This window comes from Podarcis melisellensis (genome assembly GCF_964234715.1).
Source record: "Podarcis melisellensis genome assembly, chromosome: 15".
NCBI classification, from domain to species: domain Eukaryota; kingdom Metazoa; phylum Chordata; class Lepidosauria; order Squamata; family Lacertidae; genus Podarcis; species Podarcis melisellensis.
The window spans coordinates 10,873,543-10,899,795 of NC_138532.1; the positions used below are offsets into that span (position 1 = coordinate 10,873,543).

At 45.7% G+C, this 26,253-nt stretch overlaps 2 protein-coding genes across 3 annotated transcripts in view; one reads left to right on the forward strand and one right to left on the reverse strand.

Moving 5' to 3' along the window:
• On the reverse strand, positions 1-25,855 carry LOC309358126 (all-trans-retinol 13,14-reductase-like). 2 transcript variants are annotated; one of them, XM_081890960.1, is made up of 11 exons: positions 25,623-25,855; positions 21,550-21,732; positions 18,254-18,495; positions 15,681-15,882; positions 13,888-14,085; positions 12,790-12,909; positions 11,928-12,066; positions 9,896-10,005; positions 5,286-5,452; positions 2,332-2,491; positions 1-392 (listed from the first exon to the last, which is right to left on the reverse strand). In XM_081890960.1, the coding sequence occupies exons 1-11, from the start codon at positions 25,843-25,845 to the stop codon at positions 247-249; spliced, it is 1,890 nt and encodes a 629-aa protein (XP_081747086.1). In that variant the 5' UTR covers positions 25,846-25,855; the 3' UTR covers positions 1-246. The 2 variants fall into 2 exon arrangements, 1 of the variants encoding a protein (XP_081747086.1); XR_014163346.1 differs by having other exon boundaries at positions 255-392; positions 2,332-2,472.
• FEZ1 (fasciculation and elongation protein zeta 1) overlaps positions 1-26,253 on the forward strand; it is a 186,277-nt gene that overhangs the window by 33,074 nt on the left and 126,950 nt on the right. The gene's annotated exons all lie outside the window — the stretch shown is intronic.

Genomic DNA, 26,253 nt, shown 5'->3' on the forward strand with positions numbered 1-26,253 from the left:
CATATTTTGTATTTTAATAAAGTTGTGGCCAAAATTATGCCAAAAACGTTAAACAAAATTCCTGTGTGAAGTGTGAATTTATTTAAGGGTGGCTTGGGACCTTGACACGAAAAAGCACCAAAGCATATAGTTTTGGCACCAGTTAGCATCCCCTGCTGGAGACATGAAGAACCTAGAAAAGAAGGCAGCTTCCAGATCACCAATAAGGCAGGAGCAAATCTCATTTGTGTGGTAGAGACCGAAGGCTTAGTTTTTCTTTTCGGCATTGCTGGCTTTGATTTTCTTCCCTAGCCACATCAAGTCGATGTAGAGATTACGTTCCAGGACAGCGGAAGCGCAGAGAATGGCTCCGTGAAGGGCTCCTGCGAAACCAGCTAAAAGCACATCTTGACCTAGGAGAAAACAAAGACATCACTGCCACTTGTCAGTCTCTGCTTGGTCTGTCCTCTTGTTCATCACATCCCCTTGTCAACAGCCTGAAATGTACATACTTTCCGCTTGGGAGAGCACCATGGGGCTACAAAAAGGCACTTGTGTAGCCAGATGTCAGGGACTGGCTAGACGCTGACTCAGGAGAGGGTTGGGCAGTGGTTTGCAGGGACCTGTACCAGCCAGCTGGCAAGAGTCAGAGGCAGAGGAAGATTCAGAGCTGGAGGGTGGAGCCCAGGATGGGTCAGAAGAAGAGGGATCAGGCAAGTGAAGGGCCAAGGGCTCCCCCAGCCTCTCCTGAGTGACTGTCCCCTAGACTATGGGTAAGGCAAACTAAGGCCAGATCCAGCCCAACCACCTTCCAAATCTGGCCCACGGGCGGTCTGGGGATCAGCGTGTTTTTACATGAGTAGAATGTGTGCTTTTATTTAAAATGCATCTCTGGGTTATTTGTGTGGCATAGGCATTTGTTCTCTCCCCCCAATATAATCAGGGCCCCCAAAATGTCTGAGGGTCAGTGGACCGGCCCCCTGCTGAAAAAGTTTGCTGACCCCTGCCCTAGACTGGCCCCCAGAATGTTCTCCTGAATGACTGTCCCCTATTGAAAAGGAAGCAGCCAAGGAAGTTTCCACACAAATGCAGTCTCTGGCTGTGTGCCCACAACCCACCGGGGGAAGGTACATAAACTAATGGAGGGCAGGGGTGCCCACTTGAATAAAATATTGGGTGGGCCCAATAAAATTATATAATGGAGGAAATTTATATAATGGAGGAAAAACTGGAGGAGAAAGAATAAGGAACAATTAGAATACACAGCAGTAAAGGAAAACTGAAATGAACCATGGAAAGGGAGGGAAGTCGCTGTGCAATGTATCATTTGTTTGCCTTGATTTGTGCAGATATTGTAAAATTGAAAATGATAAGAAATAATAATAAAGTTATCTGTGTCCACTTGTCCAACCAAACCCCAAAGGCCTCAGGAATTGGGGCAAATGTAAGGAACTGGAAAGAGAATGTTCAAATGCCAAGACCCACTCAGGAAACTATTCCTCCTCTGCTGGACCACTCCCTCCCTAATGCCTGCCCCACTAATGTAGTTTTTGTGCTCCTGTGTCGTGTTCATGCCACTGAAAAAACCAGCAACACCCAACTCTGCTCTTGTTTTAGAATTTCACTTTTGCTGCCTTATTTTCCTCACCAATCAGCAACAAGATCCCCAAATCTTGAACACAGGCCCAGTGTGGAAAAGTTATCTATTCTATGCCCTTGAGATGAGGCAGGTTGGTAATAATAATAATAATTTATTATTTGTACCCCGCCCATCTGGCTGGGTTTCCCCAGCCACTCTGGGCGGCTTCCAACAAAACACTAAAATACAATTACCTATTAAACATTAAAAGCTTCCCTAAACAGGGCTGCCTTCAGATGTCTTCTAAAAGTTTGGTAGTTGTTTTTCTCTTTGACATCTGGTGGGAGGGCATTCCACAGGGCGGGTGCCACTACCGAGAAGGCCCTCTGCCTGGTTCCCTGTAACTTGGCTTCTTGCAGCAAGGGAACCGCCAGAAGGCCCTCGGCGCTGGACCTCAGTGTCTGGGCAGAACGATGGAGGTGGAGACGCTCTTTCAGGTATACTGAACCGAGGCCATTTAGGGCTTTAAAGGTCAGCACCAACACTTTGAATTGTGCTCCAAAACGTACTGGGAGCCAATGTAGGTCTTTCACGACTGGTGTTGTGTGGTCTTGGCGGCCACTCCCAGTCACCAGTCTAGCTGCCGCATTCTGGATTAGTTGTAGCCCCACATAGAGCGCATTGCAGTAGTTGAAAGTAGTTGAAAGAAATAAGAGTCATTATAACGGCCAACAGTTGCGGTACACTGGAAAAAGTGAGGAGGTAGCATTTACCTGTAAGGTAGAGGTTTGGGACAGGGGTCTGAGGTCGTACTGTTGCCATGAAGTCCGGCTGGAAGCGAGCCATACTGTGGTTTATGCCATACATCTCTCCTCGCGGAGAAGCTATGTAGTGCTTATTGGTGAGAGGAGTTCCTGCAGAGACACACGCAATCTGAACAGAGAAAGATCAAATGTCCAGGGAGCATTATTACTGCTAATTCATTTTCACCTCATCAGACAAAAAATAGAAAAGGTACTCCTCCATCTCCATTAGATTACAAGAACTATTTGCCAATGCCATGTTTCTGGAAGAGTCCTATTCTACACAGTAGGGACAGAGAACCTTTGACTGTGTGGATGTTGCTGGATGCCAACTCTCGCATCATTGCTGACCATTGGCCGTAGCTGATGGAGGGCAGAGATTCTTCATCCCTGACCCATACTACAGTGGTACCTCAGGTTACAGATGCTTCAGGTTACAGAGGCTTCAGGTTACAGACTCCGCTAACCCAGAAATAGTACCTCGATTAAGAACTTTGCTTCAGGATGAGAACAGAAATTGGGAGGCGGTGCAGTGGCAGTGGGAGGCCCCATTAGCTAAAGTGGTATCTCAGGTTAAGAACAGTTTCAGGTTAAGAACGGACCTCCGGAACGGATTAAGTTCTTAGCCCGAGGTGCCACTGTATACACTAAACCCATTCTCTGAACATTGATCCTTACATAGCCAAAATGGCACCATCACCGTACAAGGACAGGTGACAGCAGGCTTGGGGGAACTCTGTGTGGATAAATACGATAACATTTGGAATGAATTTATACAAAATGTAGTAGGCTGTTAACATTTACATAAGCGCTAGGACAATGACACTATGCCAATTTATACAGGAATGTATGGGAATATCATATATTGCTTTTTGTGTGTGTTTATTTTCATTTTTATATGTATCTGTTGTAGTTTTTCTCCCTCTTGCTTTTCCTTCTTTGTTTTCTGTATCACTATATTTCTTTTAACTGAAATCACCTTAATAAAATATTTAAAATTATTTTTTAAAAGGTTTGCAGAGGACCAAAAAAAAAGGTATTAGGAGGGAGGAATAAGTGATCAGGGCCTGTAGAATGCAAACTGAATACTGGGGTGGGGAAATGGAACGGAGCAGCCAGCCAAAGCTTGCTGGCCAGCACCCTGGCTTTGAACACTCTACATGGCAACTCTTGGTTGCAGGTCCCACTTGCCTTTCATAATGTTTGTTTATTTATTTAGTATATTCAACTATGATTGCCTTGGCAGAAGGGCTGTACAGAAAATGGATGACAAAATAAAATAAAAGCTGCTTTGCATAAAAACCAGGATTATAGGAAGCGAAATTCAGCCTAAAGACAAGCAAGCTAGCAAAACTAACATCTGTTTAAAACCAGTAACGGAATACGCAATAAAACCAAGATTCGGAAAAAAACCAAACTTTCACTCTCGGCACAGAAGCAGGAAGCAAAAGGGCCAGGTGTACTTCTCTCGAGATCCTGGGTACCACAACTGCTAAGGCCCTCTCCTTTATCTCAGGCAGTGGTAGACCTGAACTCCAAAGTAGAGCAAAGGTCCTAGGCAGGCTGGTCTCAAACTGTTTTAAGGGTTATTTGGACTTGAACGAACACGTACCGGTAACCAGCGAAACATCAAATAAGTGCTCAGCAGGACTGAAGCAGAGTTCAGTTTACTGCTTGCTTATTAAAAGAATGTGTGGTGGTGGATGGAGAGGAGGAAAGTCAAACCAACATGAGTTGCAACATGAGTTAGTTTCCTTTTTTGACCACGAAATACCCACAGAAAATGTTCCAGACAATAACGGGAACTCTCATAACCACAAGGCAGTGGAAGAAGCTGTGGTTAAGCTATGTGTGAAGCAAAGTTCATACCCAGGATGAGAAACAGCATCAAAGTAAGGTGATAGGTAAGATAATCGACCCCATAATGGTTAAGTCCAGTCAAAGGTGACTATGGGACGTGGAGCTCATTTCACTTCAGGCTGAGGGAGCTGGCGTTTGTCCACAGACAGCTTCCCGGGTTATGTGGCCAGCAGGACTAAACTGCTTCTGGCACAACAGAACTCCGTGACAGAAGCCAGAGTGCACGAAAATGCCATTTACCTTCCTGCTGCAGTGGTACCTATTTATCTACTTGGGCTGGCGTGCTTTCGAACTGCTAGGTTGGCAGGAGCTGGGACAGAGCAACAGGAGCTCACTCCGTTGCGGGGATTTGAACCGCCGACCCAAGAGGCTCAGTGGTTTAGACCGCAGTGGCACCTGTGTCCTAGCATCAAAGTAGAGCTTGCTAACTGTAAGATAAAAAGAAGGCTTACGGGAATGGAAACCACAAAGAAATGAAGTACGAGGTTGCTTATCAAACATTATGACCGGGATATAACTTCTGCATAAAAGGCGGGGCAAGCTGGGAGGGAACGGGGTTTTGAGCGGCTTATGTGAAATTATAAAAGCTGATGTTTAAGGGGACATGGGTGGCGCTGTGGGTTAAACCACACAGCCTAGGACTTGCCGATCAGAAGGTCGGCGGTTCGAATCCCCGCAACAGGGTGAGCTCCCATTGTTCAGTCCCTGCTCCTGCCAACCTAGCAATTCGAAAGCACGTCAAAGTGCAAGTAGATAAATAGGTATCGCTCTGGTGGGAAGGAAAACGGTGTTTCCATGTGCTGCTCTGGTTCGCCAGAAGCGGCTTAGTCATGCTGGCCACATGACCTGAAGCTGTACGCCGGCTCCTTCGGCCAATAAAGTGAGATGAGCGCTGCAACCCCAGAGTCGGCCATGACTGGACCTAGTGGTCAGGGATCCCTTTACCTTAAAGGCTGATGTTGCTGTTGGATTGGGGTCTCTCTCTTCTACATCAAGAGGTAGAGAAGACACCATTCTTGTACAAGAATAAGAATCATTTGCTAACACACTAAAAGGAGTCTTACCTGATCTTTTATTTGAGGGTAAACCTTCAAAACCGTGTCCATTATGTTGTCCACAAAACTGTTTTTGTAGGCCTCATACACCGCTCCCCTTTTAGAAACCTTTTCTTCCTTCCATTCCTCAAACCATTCATACTTTGCAGCTGTCAGGACAATTAGAGTGGACTTGCCTATAATGAAAGGGATATGAAGACATTCATTAGCGATGTAGTTGTCACAAAGGGGCATCTCACAATCCTATATGCACAGATTTGTAAGGTGTCAAGTGAGGATATGACTCATGCTGGGGTTTCCTGTGGCATCGTGCCTCTTCTACCACAGGCACAGCCAGGCTGCGTACAGCAAGGCTGCCCTCTAGGCTGCAGAAGTGGCCTGAATGCTCTCAGCAGCTGTTACAGCTCTTCGAAGAGGAAACAGTTCTTGGAATCCATCTGTCTTGAGAAACAACAGTTTTCATCCAGGGCGAAGTCACAAAGCTGCCTTAGCAGCACCAAAGCGATTTTCCCAGGGCGGATATGGAGTTTCTGGGCTGCCCAGAGGATAAGACCCCCTTTCTCAGCCTCACTGATGTGGTCCAAAGGAAAGCAGAGCTTCAAACAAAAACATCTTGGAGGTCCCGGGCCTGAACCAGAGCCAGGGCTTTTTCGTCTGTGGCTCCGATCTGGTGGAACGCTCTGTCACAAGAGACTAGGGCCGTGCGGGACTTGACATCTTTCCGCAGGGCCTGCAAGACAGAGCTGTTCCACCAGGCCTTTGGTCAAGGCACAGTCTGACCCCCCTCCTTTGGTAATCCTCACAGAACACTAGCCCAATGGTTGCCATTAATTTGATTCTGAATTGATTTTAGAAAGAATTGATTTTAGAATGCTGTGTTACTTTTATTGTTGTTAGCTGCTCTTCAGCTGGGGAGTGCGGAATACAAATAAAATTTTATTATTATTTATTTATTAATATGTTTGGCACCAGCTTAAGGAGGCATCTAAGGCACCATCCAACCGCCTTAGGGACTCGACTCTGAATTTGTATAGGGTTTACTCCTTAGCCTTCTTCCACAAGGCAAGGGAAGTTTAGGATCAGAGTCTTTCTTCTCCTAGATGGGTTACCTTCCCAGGTTGAGGCCCATCTGCCCCTCACTTCCTCTATAGCACGTGCAGAAACTTCCTTCTTGACTGCTGGAAGCAGGCCCTACAAAAACCTTTCTTCTAGGCTGGTAGTTTGTTTTTTGTTTATTTTTTTAATTATAAATTTTATTAGTATTTTCCACACAATAACAACAACACAAAAAATAACAGTACACAAAACACAAAAACCAACATTCAAAAAAATAAATAAATCCATACCTTACAAGTTAATAATGTAAACACTAAAAAGAAAAACAAACATTGACTTCCACCAATCCCACAGCACCTCCTTTACCTCTCATTGTGTCTTCCTGTTTTCCTGTTTTCCTTATCATCTCTATCCTAGCATCCAGATATAAATCCCTCTTTCTTCTCCTTTCACTTCACAAGGTTATTCCAGACTCAGCCAGATTTCTGTCCTCGAACCTTGGCTTTTAAAGTATTCAATTAGACACTCCCATTCCTTTCTCACTTCACTTTTGGGTTTTTGTCTTATTATACCTGTCAATTTGGTTAATTCTAAATATTCTGAAAGCTTACAAAGCCACTCTCCTCTAGGCTGGTAGTTTGAGTAATTTCCCCCTTTGAGTAATAACACAGACTCTGTCTCTTTATGCTGCAGCAGTGATCCAGCCCAGTATCATAGCTGCCAACTTTCAGATTTGAAAATAAGGGATCAGCAGCCTCGAAAATAAGGGATCAGCAGCCTCACCTGTCCCAGGGACAGTCTACGGGATATCTAACAATCCAGGATAGCAGCGGGAAGCAGCGGGAAACGGCGCTGGAATAAGGGAATTTCCCGCAAAAAAAGGGAAGGTTGACAGCTATGTCCAGTATCTGTCTGACCTCCAGCCAGAGGTGGAGCTAGCTGCTCTGGCACCCGAAGCGGTGCACAGGTGATGGGATGCTATGATTCTACACATGACTGTGGCCTGATGGGAAGCCTTGCACATGACTGTGGCCTGATGGGAAGTCTTGCTCCTAAGCTTCGCTTCTGTACATAATGCTGCACAAACCATTCTAATACTAAGACATTCACTCACCACCTCAGAATGTTCAGTTCACATTGAGTTCAGGAAAACATTGTACCTGACCCGTTCTTAATGCATAGTTGACCACATCTACGCATGAATGCTATATCAATCACTAGTAAAAGTTTAATAAGGAGGTTTTCACGCCTGTCCAATTCTGTGTTCCCTTTCCCAGCCTTTAATCTATTGTTGATTAATGCCTATATGCAACCTTTGCTTTGTACTTGTGTTAACCAATCAGCAATAAGCACATACGTGGCAATGCTGTAATATTCAATAAAAGAGACTCCTCGAGACTTGCTCGAGAGGTGCCTCCCAGATGACACTCGCTACCTGTCTGTCGTTATTTCAACCCAACACACAGGGGTGGGGCTAGCCCATAGCTGTCAACCGTCCCTTATTTGGCGGGAAACTCCCTTATCCCAGTGCTGTGTCCTGCTGCTGTCCCTTAAATTTCCCGGGTTTCAAATGAAGCAGCTCCTCTCCCTCCCTCCCTGCTGGCCAGGGAGGAGGGAGGCTCCAACTGTGTTGCTTGGCTGCGTTGCTCACCCAATAAGGAGTCTAAGAACGACTGGGCGGTGGAGCTTGCATGCCTTGTGCTGATCAAATTGGCCACGTTGCCTGAGGACTCGCCTTTGCTCAGCGCTTCCCAGAGGAGAGGTGACGATGGTTTTCCTTGCTGCATCCCCTTTGCTGGGTTGCTGCGCTGTGGGAACCACCGCTTGAGGCTTCGTTTGGCTGCTGGCTGGGCTTTCTGCCTTTGGCTCGGAGGGGCTCAGAAGTTGAACATACCTGTGCCCAGAAAATCCTTTATTTTGGCTGCTGATACCTTATTTTCGAGGCTGCTGGTCCCTTATTTTCAAATCTGTAAGTTGACAGCTATGGGCTAGCCACCCGCGGGGGCGGGGCTAGCATCCCAGGCGGCGGGGCGGTGATGTCATCCCCTTCAGGTATGACACCCGAGGCGGACCGCACTCACCACCCACCCCTCCGACAGTGCCTCCAGCCTGTCCTCGAGCAGGCCTCCTGCTATCAGCTCTCATTTCCTTGATCTGATAATCTGATCTCCAGCTTGTTCATGACCATGTTTCTGGCTCATACGCCCACCATCCTGGATGAAACCCAGACCGAAGCAAAACAGGATGGATAAAAAGAAAGTCATGCAGGGCACAGTTAAACGATGCAGCTCCCTCCCACAGGAAGCAGCAATGGCTACTAACTTGGACGGCTTTAAATGAGGTTCAGACAAATTTATCGAGGAGAAGGCAAGGAACAGCTGCTTAGCCACAACGGCTGGGTTCTACCTCCGTGGCTGAGAGGCACAATAATAATAATAATAATTTTTTATTTATACCGCACCCTTCTCAGTTCAGAAAACCGGGCTCAAGGCGGCTAACAACAGATTTAAAACACTTAATTGATGCAACAAAAACGAGCATAAAATACCTTATAAAACATGAATAACAATAAATTCAAAAATTTATTTAGGGGGAAAATCCATTCAATTAACATTAGATGATCACCAGGGCTAGCTGGCTAAATTGTGGGATCCCAGAGTGGGTAATGTCCATAAAAGGGGAGTGGGAGGGAAGGAAGGGAAATAAAAGATCAGGCTAAGTTCAAACTGAAAGCCAGGCAGAATAGCTCTGTCTTACAGGCCCTGTGGAAGAAAATTAAATCCTGCAGGGGCCTGGTCTCATGGGACAGAGCATTCCACCAGGTTGGAGCCATCACTGAGAAGGCCCTGGCCCTGGTGGAGGATAGTCTTGACTTCCTTAGGGCCCGGGACCTCTAAATTATGATTATTCATGGACCTTAAGGTCCTTGCAGGGCAGACCAGGAGAGGCGGTCCCGTAAATGCCCCCAAATGCCAATTGCTGGAAATACCAGATGGGAAGAGCACTGTTGTGCTCATGTCCCGCTTGCAAGCTTCCCATGGGCATCTGACTGGTCACTGTGAGAAGAGGATGCTGGACTAGATATCTGGCCAGATATCCAGCAGGCCGGTCTTCTATTAGGGGCCGGAAACTGTTTTTATGCTGAGGTCCACATTCCCTCAGGGCCACAGCGGTGAACAGGGACAGAATCCAAACCCAGAAGGACATCTCTTTTTTCTGTTTATTTCTATCCTCCCTTCAACCTTAGGAAATAAACAACTATCTGACTTTTAGAAGACATCTGAAGGCAGCCCTGTTCAGGGAAGTTTTTAATGTTTGATGTTTTGTCGTGTTTTTAATATTCTGTTGGGAGATGCCCAGAGTGGCTGGGGAAACCCAGCCAGATGGGCAGGGTATAAGAAATAGATTATTACTGTTATTACCTTTTCCTCCCTCCTGGTCACATGCATGAAATTAAGCCAAGGGCTACAACTTGCCTTCCTGGAGCCCCAAATTCCCAAATCTTCTCTCTCCCCCGCCATGCTTTTTTAAAAAGAAGAAAGTTGCACCTCTTGTTCAAATACCTGGGAATCTCTTTTCCCACAGGGGGTCCTTTGCTGAGGAGGATCCAATATACAGGAAAGGAATCTTTTCTGGAGCAGTTTCTCTTGAAGAATTAATGTAAGCAGTGAACCTATCAAGAAGGAAAAATTTGCCTGAGTTTTGATTCATAAAACTTTAATTAAAGTGTCACTTTTGTATTATAGTAAATATATATATTTACTATATATGTGTGTGTGTGTGTGTGTGTATGTATATATATGTGTGTGTGTGTGTGTGTGTGTATAATTTCTGCATTTTCCCATTGTTGTTGTTTAGTCGTTTAGTCGTGTCCGACTCTTCGTGATTTCCCATTACATACATTCATTTCTTTCACTGTGTTATTCTAATTTTTCTTACCATCTCTTTTAAGGCTGGAGGCAAATTTTATATATATATATATATATATATATATATATATATATATATATATATATATGCTTTCGTAGATTTTCACGGGTACAGGAATGCAGGTTTTGGTGTCCTCGGGTGTCTTCCCGTGTAAAAGTTGGGGTGTCTAGGCGACGTTTCGACGAGGTCTCACTCGTCATCTTCAGGCTGGTGCTTTCGGCTTCTTGTTACTGGAACAGAGCAGGATCTCAGTGTTTGAGTTCCTATAAATACTGTTGAGGGGGTGTGGTGTATAGCCTCCAATGTTCTGGGCAGAGAGGAAGTTCCCAGGCTAGTGTGCCTTTTCTTCTTTTGTTCCTTAATTACTTGAGGGATATCTTGAGTGATTTCTTGAGTGATATCCTGGATATCACTCAAGAAATCACTCAAGATATCCCTCAAGTAATTAAGGAACAAAAGAAGAAAAGGCACACTAGCCTGGGAACTTCCTCTCTGCCCAGAACATTGGAGGCTATACACCACACCCCCTCAACAGTATTTATAGGAACTCAAACACTGAGATCCTGCTCTGTTCCAGTAACAAGAAGCCGAAAGCACCAGCCTGAAGATGACGAGTGAGACCTCGTCGAAACGTCGCCTAGACACCCCAACTTTTACACGGGAAGACACCCGAGGACACCAAAACCTGCATATATATATATATATATATATGACAGTTAAAGGTGGCATAGTTTCTAATATCTATGATTTTTGGCTAGCTAGGCCAAAACTTTTAGTTGCCAGTGTCTCTTTTCAAGCCCTGACCACAATCTTTCCTGAGGTAAAGGCCAAATCCATTGTGCTGATCTGAGCCACATTTTGACCAAGATCCAAAACATTCACCTGTGAACAGATTGTAGTTCTCAATATTCCTGGTCAGTTGTTTTTTTTCTTTTTTAAGAAAAAGAAAAAAGTTTGGTTGAGCCAGTAGAAAAACATTAAATTCAGATGCACCCAACCCAAATACACTCATGTGTATTTTGCACGCTTGAGTTCAGGGCCAATGTACAAGGTTGTTTTCGGCGCTTTATCTACGTATAAGAACAAAGAGAAGGGGCTGTCGATACAGCAGCTAAAGAAACTAAATGGATATGGCGCTGTGGTTTAAACCACAGAGCCTAGGGCTTGCCGATCAGAAGGTTGGCGGTTCGAATCCCCGTGACGGGGTGAGCTCCCGTTGCTTGGTCCCTGCTCCTGCCCACCTAGCAGTTCGAAAGCACGTCAAAGTGCAAGTAGATAAATAGGTACCGCTCCAGCGGGAAGGTAAACAACGTTTCCATGTGCTGCTCTGGTTCACCAGAAGCAGCTTAGTCATGCTGGGCACATGACCTGGAAGCTGTACGCCGGCTTCCTTGGCCAATAAAGTGAGATGAGTGCTGCAACCCCAGAGTTGTCCGCAACTGGACCGAACGGTCAGGGATACCTTTACCTTTACTGACAACTTCTAATTTGAATTGGTGCACTAAGATTTCATGCCTTGAACTTCTGGCTGCATTCTTCACCGATTTGCCCTCTGAACACAACTAACTTTAAGAAGAGCCCTGCTGGATTAACTTGTATTGCCGTTGTTTAAAAACAAAAACAAACCACCGCAAACCAATGGAGTTCTCAGCTGCTGCAACTTACGCTTCATTGAGGTTGTTGTGTGGGTAGATGTAGTAGTTCTTAGCTTCCAATCCCAGTTCTTCCTTGGAACCTTTCAGTCCTATGAAGACACAGAATCCTCCGACGCCATGATCTATCATAGAGATCTGGTTCTGAACACCTGCCCAAAGAGGAACAGAGAGATGTAAGGAGGGAGGAAGTGGGACTGGTGAAGCAGAGTTAAGAATCCAAGCAACAGCTGTTTTAGACAGGAAAACTGGAGGAAAACAACAGTCTTAAGTCAAGCAACCCCTGGGCTTACAGTATAGTATAAAAGAGGACGGAAGAAACAAAAGGCTTGAGAAGACAGACAAGAATGTCTTATTGTTTTAAGAGCGGCCCTCCAGATGGCAAATCACTACTCCCATTATCCCTAGCTGTCTGGGGCTGATACGAGCCCAACAAAAACAAAGGTCTACTATGGGAAAGCAACATTTACCAGCTATGCTACATTCAGTGCTAAGAACACACACACACACAAATGCAAGCTCCTCCTAGCAGTTGAATCATAGGACACAATTAGTTGAGGATTGTATATTTTGATCTCTTACGTCTTTAGGATATGTGGTCTTTCTAAAAAATGAAACAAAACCCACAAAGGCAAATTGAAGTTACTGGCGGTATAATACTGGAATTACAAAACTCTCTCTCTCTCTCTGTGTGTGTGCACCCACCCTGTGGTATGAAAACTGGCAAAGAAGTCTACATTTTATGCTCTCTCTCTCTCTCTCTCTCTCTCTCTCTCTCTCTCTCTCTCACACACACACACACACACACACACAAAATTACAAGTTCATCATACATCTACAATAGTGGAAGCACAAATTGTTCTGTGTCCTCTTACCTGGCAAAGCTTGCAATTCCTTTGGCAGGAGCTGTTCGTAGGTGTTAAAGATGCCAGCATCAGAAATCACAACAGGAGCATAGACATTAACAAGATCTTGACCTTGCTTTACGCTTACACCTGAAAGAGGCAAAAATGTATATAGTCCATAGATTTCTCTAAACAAGAAAAATGGAGGAATCATTTTCCGCTGGTCACAGGGAAGTCTCAACAAACGACCATTTCTAGGTAGAAGCTAGAAACTGATGGGTAACGAGGTACTTTTTAAAAAGGTTTTTTGGGGGGGTTGGCCTTAAATGTTGCAAGGGTTTTCATTAATTCTTACAGCAACCTTGCAAGGCAAGTCATGTTATCAGCCATATTTTGTAGATGTATTGCACGCTGGAGGATATTTATAAAAAATACAGATATTATTCCCACCAGCACGGGAGGGTCAGTGTAATTAAAAGGGAGGGTTTAAGCAGGTAAGCCGCTTATATGTCTTTAAGGAAGTTTAATGTGGGTGGGAAGAGCTTTGGCAGGATCCTTTATCCCCTTAGTTCTTAGGAAGCTAAGAGCCTCTTCTTCCCCTATCCCCATTTGCTGAGTTTTCTTGGCACTGAAATAAATGGTGTGGAATAACGCAATCCATATGAAATTAATTTTGCAATTAATTACATAAAATTTCACCATCATCACACCGCGAGATGAATAATTTGTTGTTGTTGTTGGAAGCTGAACTGCAGCAGAAGAGAAACAGCTCTGCATTTGAGGAATATGGGGCTTAGTGTTACTTGCAAAGTGGGTCTATCTATGCCAAGCGCTTGGAGAGAACAGATAACATTATTAAGACTTAAACGCATATTTATATAGCACATTAGCATTCATATCATGATATCACCTTGCTATAATCCTTACAATAATAACCTTGTAGGACAGATCAGTATTATCCTCATGTCGGAAATGGGGAGGGTACAAGGCTGAGAAGCTTACCTGAGATAATTGAGCTAATTCATGGCAGAGTCTATATTTGAACCAGGAGCTTGACTTATAAGCCTGGTACCTTAGCCACATATCACGATGACTCTTACAGAGAGCTCTATCCCGTCCGCAACTCACCACAGGCTGTTCCTTGCGAGTTCACCAAGATGCTCTGCACAGGTGCTTTGGTGAGGACAGCCCCTCCGGCGCGTTCAATGATGGGGATGGAGTGAAATGCAATTTCACTGGAACCTCCCTGTGGGTACCAGGCACCTTCCAAAAAGTGATCGACAAGGATGGCGTGCAAAGGGAAGCTGCACTCTGCAGGAATCACCCCTGTAAGTCAAAGCAAAAGAGCTGAAACTGTGTAAACAAAAGGTGAAAAAAAAATTCTTTGCACACAGCTTTCCTGCACATATATATACTCTGAATGTCAGAAGAGGTCTCATATCAGAAACTTAATTCCTATCAGCAACTTTCTCAAAATGAAACCAAGCATGTTATGGCTTCTACAGCTACTGTGCTCTTCGTAGCTTCCATTAATCACAATGTTTTGCTCATCTTTGCATGTGTCAAGGTCTTATGCTGGTTACTATTCTGTCTCAACAATAAATTGCAAGTAACTTGCATGAACATTTATATAATCCACTTCGTCTCATCCTGTTTGCTAAATCAAACAGTTTCAATCAATCAAACAAACAAACAAACAGTTGCAACCAAACAATCAAACTTGCAGTTATCAGGATCTCCCAGAATAAACTGTTTTCCATTTCATCTCATCCTGTGTAAGCTAAATCCGGTGGTTCTTTGAATCTATCAACAGTGGGTTGACAGACCGCATGCTTTGCATGCATGCAGAAGGTCCTAAGTTTAACCCCCAGCTTGCACCCTGGTTAAAAAAAGGATCAGACAGAAGGTGAAGTCAAAGACCTTTGCCTGAGATCTTGGAGAGGCACCAACAGTGAGACAACACTGAGCTTGATCAACTAGCTTCCCATGTTCATTACACACGGCTGCCACTGAAAGCAGCAGTCTTGTGTCTCTTTGTCCCATCTCTGCTGGTGACATAGGGTCAATTTCAACATATGATAGGAGGTTATCATGCTAAGCTTCTCCCCTTCTTCTACACTTCATAGGCTGTCATTTGTAGGCCCAGGGAAACTCAACACAACGTCAAGTAGTACTTTTGATTTTTACTGGACGGTACAAGGGCAAGGAGGAGACCCAAGACTCTTGATATCAGCGGCTGCCGTGTTGATATTCTCTTCATTGTCTAGTTCCACCCATGCATAGAAGAGGCTCCTTTATCATCATCATCATCATCAAACCTTTTATTGGCATCACATCCAAACATCCAAAACAAATCAAGACAGAATTACCACTTCCCCGGTGGCACAAAACATTTGCTAAAAGAAAGGAGGCAGAGCAGTCTATCGTCACATCTCTAGGTCTCCAGGGAGATCAGACGTCTGCCGTGTATTTCAACGGCAAAAAACCAAATAGAGATATTTAGCCACTAACTTGGTGAGCTCCTGATCATTCCCCAGTAATAGAAAATGTATGACCTCCAACTCTGGTTTCCATTTGGGGATGCAGAGTTGATCTAGAAATTGCTGACAGAGATCAGCATATAGTTTACAATTAAGAACCATATGTGTGAGGGTTTTCACCAGGTGGTCTTCACATGGGCAAGTTCTTTCTCCTTCCACCCTGCCTGAGAACTTTTGATGACTGTATCCCACCTGATAGTCAGGATCATGCCACTTTTACTCTCACGGATGAGTGGCTTCCTGTCTCCATTACGGAAGTTATAAGTTTAATCGACCAGATGAAACTAGGAAAGGCTCCTTTATGCCTCCTTAGAAAGAGCAAAGGGACTGTCCTTATGTAACGTCTGCTCCTTTGAGATGGCAGGGGAGGGCATCGCTTACCATAGGTAGGGAAGATATAACTGAAGACTGCTCTCAGGTCTGCATTTGTTGTCAACTCAGCCACCACTTCTGAAAGGCTTCTGACTGACATTCTAAAGAAAGGAGAGATCCAGGCCAGCAGGCCAGTGCGGTTCACAAACCAGACCAAGGGCATCGGGAGCATTTTCAGAATCCCCATGTAGGTGCTCCCTCTGGCAGTTTTCTGCAAGGTGGAGTGGCAGAGAAAGAAGGAAAAACAGTGAGGCACAAATCTCAGAGGCAGCAGAAGACCTCCGTCTTAATGCTAATGAACATACATAAGAAATGTTGTCTGATTTTCAACAAACAGATCTTTCAACTCTCTTCTTGTTTTTCCCCTTCCCTGCTTTCTCTCTTTTATGTTTTCTTGATGTTAACTCAATAGCTATACAGTGGTACCTCGGTTTTTGAACGTCTCCATTGACAAACATTTTGGTTTACTAACGTCGTAAATGCTTCAGTTTACAAAGATGCCTTAAAAAAAGGTTTTTTTTATTGATACAGCAAGATAAGAAAAAAGAGAAAACACAAATACCAAATCACCATATTTTTCACTCTATAGGACGCACCAGACCATAGGAGGGGGAGAACAGGGGAAAAATATTCTCCACCTCTCCGCTCAGCGCCGCTTCAGCGAAGCGGTAGGAGAAACAGAGCCCCTTCCATTTCTCCTCCTGCTTCCTTGAAGGGGCTCTGCGCAGAGAGGGAAAACTGTGCAGCGCCTCTCCAGCGAAGCAAAGCCTGGGGAGCAAGAGGGATCAATGTGCACTGACCACTCTCCAGGCTTCAGGCGGCTATCCGCAAGCCTTTGGAGCGCAGCAGGAACTCCTACTGCGCTCCGAAGGCTTGCGGATAGCTGCCTGAAGCCCCCGGAGCGCAGCGGGAGTTTGCGCTGCACTCCGGGGGCTTCAGGCGGCTTCAGTGAAAGCAACGCGAAGCATCTGGTGCCCAGGGGGAGCTCTCCCTCTGCGCCTAGGAGGCTTCGCGTTGCTATCGCTGAAGCCAAGGAGCCTGCATTCGCTCCATAGGACGCACACACATTTCCCCTTCATTTTTGGAGGGGAAAAAGTGCGTTTTATAGAGTGAAAAATACAGTACACACAGAAATAGCAATAGACACCGAATTGTCTTAAAAAACAATAAGACATAAATTGGTCTTAACACTAAAGACCCAACCTCCCATCTATTCCATATTTCGATTTCATACAACTTATTGCCAGTACAAAGACGCCTTGGATGTCTAACATGCCACAGGGCTTCTGCCACAGGGCCTAGCTACCAGCTGCAGAGTTTTTGGTTTTTGAACGTTTCAGAACTTGAACGGTCTTGAACGTTTCTTATTTGTTTCTATGTTATCTAGATCGAGAACGTAAAAGTGTTACGCACTGTTAAATTGTTAAAAAACTGAACCAAATTTAAAAGATGGCGACATCAGTGGTACAAGCACAAGGACTGAGAATTTTAGCATTTCATTCTGCTAAGCACAAGGAAGTACCTGAAGAGCAAAACAGCAAAGTGCAGCCATAGCTGAGTGGAAGAGCACATGAAGCTTACTGGGTGATTTTAGGTACACTCTCACTGTCTCTCAGCTCAGCCTACCAAACCGGGTTGTTCTGAGGATAAAATGGGGAGGGGAGAACCGTCTGCACTGCCTTGAGCAACTTGGAAGAAATGTACTACATTTATATAGTATATAATGTATTTTACAATTTATCATTGATTTGCAGGAGAAAATTGAACTCGACAGGGCTTAATCTAACTGACTTTGAAAATTCTGACCCCGAAGATATTTGGGAAATTATCAGGAAGAATCTTACAGAAAAAAGTGTTCTCTCCACTCTTGAGGTTGCAAAGCACAGCACTTGCTCTCCTCTCTATTTAAATCTTCCTTTGTGTAGAGATTTTCAAAAGGGATACATGACAAATCTGAAGAATCATGAACTGTGCAGGCTGTTTATGTTAGCCAGATTTAATATGTTTCCCTCGATGATAGTAAGAGGAAGATATTTAGCTCTCCCAGAATCAGAGTGTCTCTGCAAATGTAGTAAACAGGAACCTGATACTTTAGAGCACATTTTCTTTTCTTGTGATTTTGCCATTTATGCCAAAAGATAATTATTAGAGGCCTTACAACACAATAGGCTCAATTCTATGCTACCAATGGTTCAGGACCTGCTCTCGGACCGGAATGATCAAATTACTTTAATAGTGGCTGAATTTTTGTGTGCTGAAGAAAGACTGGGCCATTATAAAGAGATCTAGTGGTTCTTAATTGATTGGTGATGTGGTAATGTTGTAGTGTATTATTTATGCAAATTGATTTTTTTCTGGAGTTAAAGATCTGACTGGGACAAACCTTGTTATGTTGAGCTCGTATTTTGCACAATTTGTATACAGTGTCTGTTTGATAATGTGTGGTTTGCTATGCCTAATAAAGGATATATTCAATTAATTATATAGTATATACAAAAAAACCCCTTATTAAAAAAACCCCAATTAAGACTCGATAGCCAGTTTAAGAGGCCTTTCACCAGAACTACTTTTAAAAGGATTACCTTTATAAGTGTCACAAATCTGTCAATATTAGCTTCTTCGCCAGGAAATTGTTTCTTTAGGCCTTCGGTATATTTCTTCTTCCCACTGTATAGGTAATACCTCTTGCAGTTGTCAGGATCTCCCAGAATAACCGTATCAAAGGGAGAGTCCATCTGGGCCCACTGGAGCTGCCCATCCGTGAGCTGGTCAATAATCATGCGCTGGGAAGAATTCTCTTGCATTCGCCCTATGTAATGGATCCCTGGAAGAAAACCCAAGAAGTGTTATAGTGAAAGAACAATAGCAACAGATTAGCTCCTAAATTTTAGGATCTGGGAAGGGTATACTAAACTGGACCTGGTATTTGGATGAGATATTTCTCTAAACTGCTTAGAGATTTTACGGCATATACATTTTGTTAAATAAATAAAATGAACCAGCTTGATAAAATACCAGCAAAATATCCTGTAGTAATGACTACATTACTACATGAGCACTGTTCCACAGCATTTGATATTTTCATTTACATACATTCATTCAAAATAAGATGGGTTTATGAAGCAATTCTATATCCTCCCACCACGCTGATGAAGAATTCTATGAAACAGTAGTCAATATCCGGAATCACTGTTCAGTGTTGGACATCATATTTGCTGAATATACAAAGCTTCACAGCTTGTCTTTCATCGTACACAGTCTGGTACCTCGCTTCATTTAAAGATTTTCAGAGACTTTGAGACTAAAGATTTCATTTTGGACTTGATGGTTTGAAGGAATTCTATAAAAGATTGTCTATTGCGTATGTACATGGTCATCGTGTTTCCTAGACATTGCTGACGTTCTCTTTGCAACACAGGGGTTTCTTTGGTTACTTATTGTCCGAGTTCAAGCATACTTATGCCTGGATAGCTCAGCTGGTTAGCGCACAGCACTGATAAAGCCAAGGTTGCAGGTTCACATGGGACCGCTGCGTATTCCTGCATTGCAGGGGGTTGGACTAGAATGGGTCAGTAAGATTTATCTTGCCTGGTCCAGATTGGCCCCACAGAGATCTCTCCGTGGGCCAGATTGTGTGCACGCCCGAGATTTCCGGCGTCTGCACAGACGCGATTTCCGGCGCCGCGGAAGCGAGTCCCCATGCTGCGCTGCGCTGGTTTAGCGCAGCACGTGAGTGGTCAGCTTGGTTCAGGGGTGGCTTGTGGGCTGGTCAAACGACCTCTGTGGGTCGCTTCTGGCCCATGGGCCTTAGGTTGCTGACCCCTGGACTAGATGATCCTCAGGGTCTCTTCCAACTCTATAATTCTATGATTCCAGCCAAAAAAAACAAACATTTGGGGTGTGAAACAGGGTCAGTAAGGAACACATGGTCTGGAGAAGGCTCTGAGGGCCATATTTGGCCCTCCAGACCTGAGGTACCCCAGCCCTCTGCAAGGCCTGTTTTAGTTTTAATGCTCTCATTTTTAAAAATTTAAATTATTTATGACAGTCTTTTCATTTTCAGTTTCAGTTTCAGTTTCCGTACGATTCCAAAACAAGGAAGAGCATTAACGTACAATAAAGCAATGTTTCATTCAAATCACAGAATGCACCTTCAAACATTTGAACTGGATGCTATAGCTACATTGCAAACCTATTGTCTGTAAATATAGAAAATATATTAGCAATGCAACCATATCATCCAACTGAGGCACAGCACCTTTGGGTGAAGAGCTGTTTGTTTTGAAACTCCATTAAGTGAAGAGCTCTTTGTTTTGAAACTCCATTAAGTGATGGTGCTACTCACAGATGTGAAGAAAGAGCTGAGTTGGGGTGCCACTACTGAGAAGGCCCTCTCAGGAGTCACTGCTTGCCATACAGCACTGTGCCAAAGCCCCCAAAGTCTAAGGAGGTATATCAAGCAGCAGGTGGTCTTTCAGGTGTATGGGTCCTGAGCTGCCTTATATCAGTGTTTCCCAAACTTTTTTGGGCAACGGCACACCTGTTTACTGAAAAAAAATCTCACGGCACACCACCATTAAAGCCCCGCCCCGTGACGTCAGCGCGCAGCGTCACGCCGGGAGGGACGCACGAAAGTGAAAGTTTTTCCCCTCCCCCTTGCCGGGGAACCTCCAAGCTTTGGGGGTGGGAGGAGGCAGCAGAGCGAGGGACTGAGGGACGGCGGCAACTGAGGCGGCGGCGGCTGTTGTGGTGGTGGCGGCGATAGCGGGCGGAGGAGGGGGCGGCGGCGGGGCTTGAGGAGCCGTCGCCGGGAGTTGCTGCTGCTGTTGTTGCTGCTGCTGCCCGGACATGCCGGCCTCCTCCTCCTCCGCTGTCTCGCGCTCCTCCCTTTTGCACGCGCTGCCCCGCCGCTCGGCACCACCACCGCGGAGCCGCCCCCGGCTCGACGCGGATCCTCGCCGCCGCCGCCTCTCACCGCCCGACTCGCCCGCCTCCCTCCCACGGCACACCAGCCAATGTCTGACGGCACAGTAGTGTGCCGCGGAACACCGGTTGGGAAACACTGCCTTATATATCAAAACAAGCACTCTGGCTTGGTGTCACATTGACAGCCATTGCAGAGCATTCAGTGCTGCTTTTACCTGTTGCTGGGAAGATGCCCCCACAAGTCAAAGTATTCTGCGCTAGCTGCAGTTTCTGAACCAAGACCCAAAGCCAGTCCTACTGTACTCCAAGTTATGGTAAGCTCCTGATTTGACTGCTGCAATGCATTGTACATGGGGCCGTCCTTGAAGATGATTTGGGAAAACCAGCTGGTGCTAAATGCAGTGTACTGGTTCCATTCAGAGGTCATATAAAGCCAATGATGATGATGATGATGATATATTATTTATACCCCACCCATCTGGCTGGGTTTCCCCAGCCACTCTGGGCGGCTCCCAACAGAATATTAAAACACAATAAAACATCAAACATTCAAAACTTCCCTAAACAGGGCTGACTTCAGATGTCTTCTAAAAGTCAAATGGTTTATTTCCTTGACATCTGATGGGAGGGCGTTCCACAGGGCAGGTGCCACTACCAAGAAGGCCCTCTGCCTGGTTCCCTGTAACCTCACTTCTCGCAGGGAGCGAACTGCCAGAAGGCCCTTGGAGCTGGACCTCAGTGTCCGAACAATGGGGGGGGAGATGCTCCTTCAGGGATACAGGACTGAGGCTGTTTAGGGCTTTAAATGTCACCACCAGCACTTTGAATTGTGCTTGGAAACGTACTAGGAGTACAAGCAAGATTTAGTCCTCGTTACAAGTCCAAGGATATATACCGGTATATGTAGTCATAACTGCTCAGGCCCACACCCTGATTGTGTAGATCACCTTACCTACGTCAAACTCGAAACCTTTCTCGTTGAAGGTATGGCAGCAGCCCCCTGCCTTCCCATGCTGCTCCAAGACCAGCACACGCTTCCCAGCTTTAGAGAGCATCACGGCCACCGCCAGGCCCCCATAGCCGCTTCCAATGACAATGGCATCCAGGCCGTCAGGAACTTTGTCCTTGGAGAAGCCTGGAGGAGAAAGAGAAACAAAAGGCATGAACAACTCCTATTCCCTACGGCATCATTGTAGATAGGCTAGTTCCTATGCTGTAGCAGAAGAAGCCCTGCTCAGGTAACTGTTGCAGATGCAGCAGGTGTTTGTAAACAGCTTGGAGGCAGTGAAGAAACCATAAAAAAATTGGAAGCCGTGCTTTGGAAATTGAATGTTTCGGAAATTGAAAGGACTTCTGGAATGGATTCTGTTCGACTTCCAAGGTATGACTGTACTGAACTAGATGTAGCACTGGTCTGATTCTGCCCATGACCGCTTCCTATTGTTCACATTTTTTTAAAAAAAGGTTTGTTTCAAAAGCAAAAATACCCCAGATGCGCTGGAAATCTTGCAAGATTCCCCCCTCCTTAAAGTTGCGCAATGTACAAAATTATCTTAAAAAGAAAGGCACCGAGGACCTCATAATTTTGCCACCGATCTTGACTTGATTGTTAGGCGAAGGCCTTATGGATCAGCTGACAAAGGGTGAGAACCGATGACTCTGGTAAAGCAGCGTTTAGCTTTTATATATGCATGATTGATCCATATCTGAGTTCCATACGCCTTGCCTGCTGGCTGTATTTCCATTAATTTGAAGCGACAACCGAAGGGTAAAAACCACCTGCGGCACATCGTGTCTGTTTTACAAGGCACTAGCTGCAGTTAATTTAACCAGATTATATAAAACGAAGGCCTTCCCTTCCTCATTCCTGTTTAGGCAGCTGCTTAAGAATGGTAGCTAGTCCACTGTTTGGGAGAGCACTATGCAGCCATTGATTTCTGATTTCTTGTTGTTGTTTAGTCGTGTCCGACTCTTCGTGATCCCATGGACCAGAGCACGCCAGGCACTCCTGTCTTCCACTGCCTCCCGCAGTTTGGTCAGACTCATGTTTGTAGCTTCGACAACACTGTCCAACCACCTCGTCCTCTGTCGTCCCCTTCTCCTTGTGCCCTCCATCTTTCCCAACATCAGGTCTTTTCCAGGGAGTCTTCTCTTCTCATGAGGTGGCCAAAGTATTGGAGCCTCAGCTTCACAATCTGTCCTTCCAGTGAGCACTCAGGGCTGATTTCCTTCAGAATGGATAGGTTTGATCTTCTTGCAGTCCATGGGACTCTCAAGAGTCTCCTCCAACACCATAATTCAAAAGCATCAATTCTTTGGCGATCAGCCTTCTTTATGGTCCAGCTCTCACTTCCATACATCACTACTGGGAAAACCATAGCTTTAACTATACGGACCTTTGTTGGCAAGGTGATGTCTCTGCTTTTAAAGATGCTGTCTAGGTTTGTCATTGCTTTTCTCCCAAGAAGCAGACGTCTTTTAATTTCGTGACTGCTGTCACCTTCTGCAGTGATCATGGAGCCCAAGAAAGTAAAATCTCTCACTGCCTCCATTTCTTCTGATTTCTACATCACGCTAATCCAAGGGTGGAGAACATTTTTCAGCCTGAGGGCCACATTTCCTCCTCCCTTTCTCCACCCTCCACCCAGAACAAGCAAGAAGAAGAAGAAGAAGAAGAAGAAGAAGAGTTTGGATTTGATATCCCGCCTTTCACTCCCTTTAAGGAGTCTCAAAGCGGCTAAATGCTGCTAAAGTGTGACTAGCCCAAGGTCACCCAGCAGCTGCACGTGGAGGAGCGGAGACACAAACCCGGTTCCCCAGATTAGGAGACTACCGCTCTTAACCACTACACCACACTGGCTCTAAGCATTCTAAGACTCCCAGGACATATTCCAGCAAGGCAAAATCCCTTGAGCTGTAAAGCAAGGACTGGAGAGAATTCTGAGGGCCAGATAAGTGGGGCTTGGAGTTGGCGCCTGATGCCAACATACGGACTAGACACACATCTGCTGACTGTGTCATTTGGCAACCATGAAAAGGGCCCTACATATCTTCCACACGAGGCCAACCAGGATCCCTCATCTCATGAAAGAGCTCAACATGCATATGTCAATACGTGTATAATGTATATCATAAAATATAAATTTAATTATACCCCTCTTTTTCCCCTGACAGGGATACAAGGCGGCATACAGATAAAAATAAGAACAGCTGAAAACATAGGAAAAACCCCCCAATAATTAAATTTTCGTAGAGCTAAAAATAAAACTCTATTAAAAACATACAGATAATTACAATAAAAACAGCATAGCACCAGCCCACTCATTAAAAGCTCTCTTTCTCTTTGTGCTCACTGAGCACACAGTTGAACGCATGGGATGTTTTGTTCTTGGTGTGCATTTTTTTTGCCTCAGTGAAACAAACTGACAGTAGACTGAACTCTGGGGTCAATGTGATTAGTTCTCCTAAACTGGAGGGCGCGGGACAGGGCAGGAGAAGGACCAGATTCAGAGAGCAGGGAAGAGCCTGACCTCCCCCAAACCCCAGGGATTATTGACAGCTAGGCAGGGCTATCCATTTGTCAATCACCTGGCATCAGTCTGATATCATTCTCCCATGTGGTATGAAGAGGGTTGGGCAAGAGTTCACCAGTCAGCTGACTGGGGTGATGGTTGTATAAGCACAGGACCTTGTATAAGCACAGGACCTTGGCCACCACCACCAGCAGGAAGTGATGACATCGACTGCAAGGCAGGGGAGCCTGGCCAAATTGGGCCTCTGAGTGATGAAAGCTGTGGAAATGGCAAAGGGGGGGGGGAGCAGGACCACCCACCATTTTAATCCCTAAGTGCTGCAGAGGTTTGGAGGTTGGCTATTGAATGCACTAGCAGGGATGTTGCTACTTCCTTCACACTAAAGGCCGACTCCAGAGTGCTCCCACCCCTTAAGTCGTACCTGAACACCGCAGTGATAGTCCGGGAGAGTCCCTGGCACACTTGGAAGGCCAGGAAACCTTTGGAAAGTGGAGGGTGCTGACAAACTGGGAGAGAAAAGGTCCAGGAGCTCATGGAAAGCAGGCCAAGGGAGGCCTGGGACCTGTAGGGACTGGAAACGTGTGGGATTTGAGACAAGACAGGATGTCAGTCTAAGGATTTAAGGAAGGGTGTTAGATGATAAGAGGAGTGAAGGGGGATCCTTGTGGGGAAAAGTGTTGGACAGAGTTAAGGTCAAAGTGAGACATGGGGATGTGGGGGCAGGGAGGGGCAGCTGCCCCCATCAACAAAAAACAATAAAAATACATAGCTAACTGAGGTTCGGCCCCCCTCCCCACAACAAAAGGCCTGACCCCCCCCACCCCCGTGACAAAAATTCCTGGCTACACCTGTGCAAGGGGAGAAGTTTGCAATACAGTGGTACCTCAGGTTACATACGCTTCAAGTTACATATGCTTCAGGTTACACACTCCGCTAACCCAGAAATAGTGCTTCAGGTTAAGAACTTTGCTTCAGGATGAGAACAGAAATTGTGCTCCAGCGGCATGGCAGCAGCAGGAGGCCCCATTAGCTAAAGTGGTGCTTCAGGTTAAGAACAGTTTCAGGTTAACAACGGACCTCTGGAACGAATTAAGTTCTTAACCCGAGGTACCATTGTAGTCAGCGCCCAGTAAGAGCAAGGATTTTTTGCACCTCTAACCCAGATCTTTTTCCTGAAATGCCCAGATTGATGAACTTTGGCACGCAAAGCAAGAACTGAACTCAACAGGGCACTAAGCAACAGAAACCAGCAGGAGTCCTCCTCTTAGCCTGCAAGCATTACCCGAGAGTAAACCCCGTTGAACGCGGACTTTACTCTGGAGTAAACATGCCTAGGCTGGCACGGCGAGTGCAGTTCAGAACTCCCGCGCTGCCCACCACCACTGGGCATCGTTCACGCGCCACTTGATCCCCCCCCCACCCAGCAGCTCCCTTTGCCAGCCTGGCAGCGCCCCCCGCCGGGGCTGGCTAGCTGGGGCTGGCCGGTGGCTACCTTGCTTGAGGACCTTTCTGCGCGCATCTTTGTCGGTCACCAGAGGCGCGGGCGGCCGCCTGGAATCTGCCCGGAAAGGGTTGGAAGAGGCGCTGCGGGTGCCCAGAGCTCTCCAAATGCCCAGGAGGAGGAGCGCGCCCACGAGCGCGTACACCCACATGGCCGCCCCGGCAAGCGCTGCGAGGACGCCAAAGTGAGAAGCCGGCTCAAAGGGCGCAGACATACAGCAGCTTCCTCCTCCTCCTTCTAGTAGGCTGGCCCCGCGCGCTCCTGCCCCTTAAAGGCGCACTTCAGCCTTGCACTTGAACTTGGGAAGAGCGCCACAGACATCCTCCGAGCGCGCGGAAGACCTTGGAGAGCTGAGGGTCGGTGAGCTCTGCGAACGCAGCTTTCTCCCGATTAAAGTCCAGAGATCAGATAGCTAGAATCTTTATTTGCATCAGCCTCTTGCCATAGCAATAAAATAAGATGTACTGAAGATAGAGGTAAAAACTTAGAAAATATATTTTGGGGGTTTATAGCAACAATCAAATATTAGATCTTATTCTGATTGCCCCCGCTAAAAACCTTGCAGTTTTTGGTGTAACCTAAACATCTTGATCTTCTAAAAGTAAGGACACGGTAGCAAGGG

What these genes read in the sequence shown, in the direction of transcription:
- LOC309358126 (XM_081890960.1), bottom strand. Translation starts at nt 25,845, where the DNA reads ATGTCTGCGCCCTTTGAGCCGGCTTCTCACTTTGGCGTCCTCGCAGCG. An exon ending in CAGAAAGGTCCTCAAGCAAG is followed by an intron (nt 21,733 to 25,622) that starts GTAGCCACCGGC and finishes TTTCTCCTCCAG; the next exon opens with GCTTCTCCAAGGACAAAGTT. An exon ending in AGGTTTCGAGTTTGACGTAG is followed by an intron (nt 18,496 to 21,549) that starts GTAAGGTGATCT and finishes GTTTTCTTCCAG; the next exon opens with GGATCCATTACATAGGGCGA.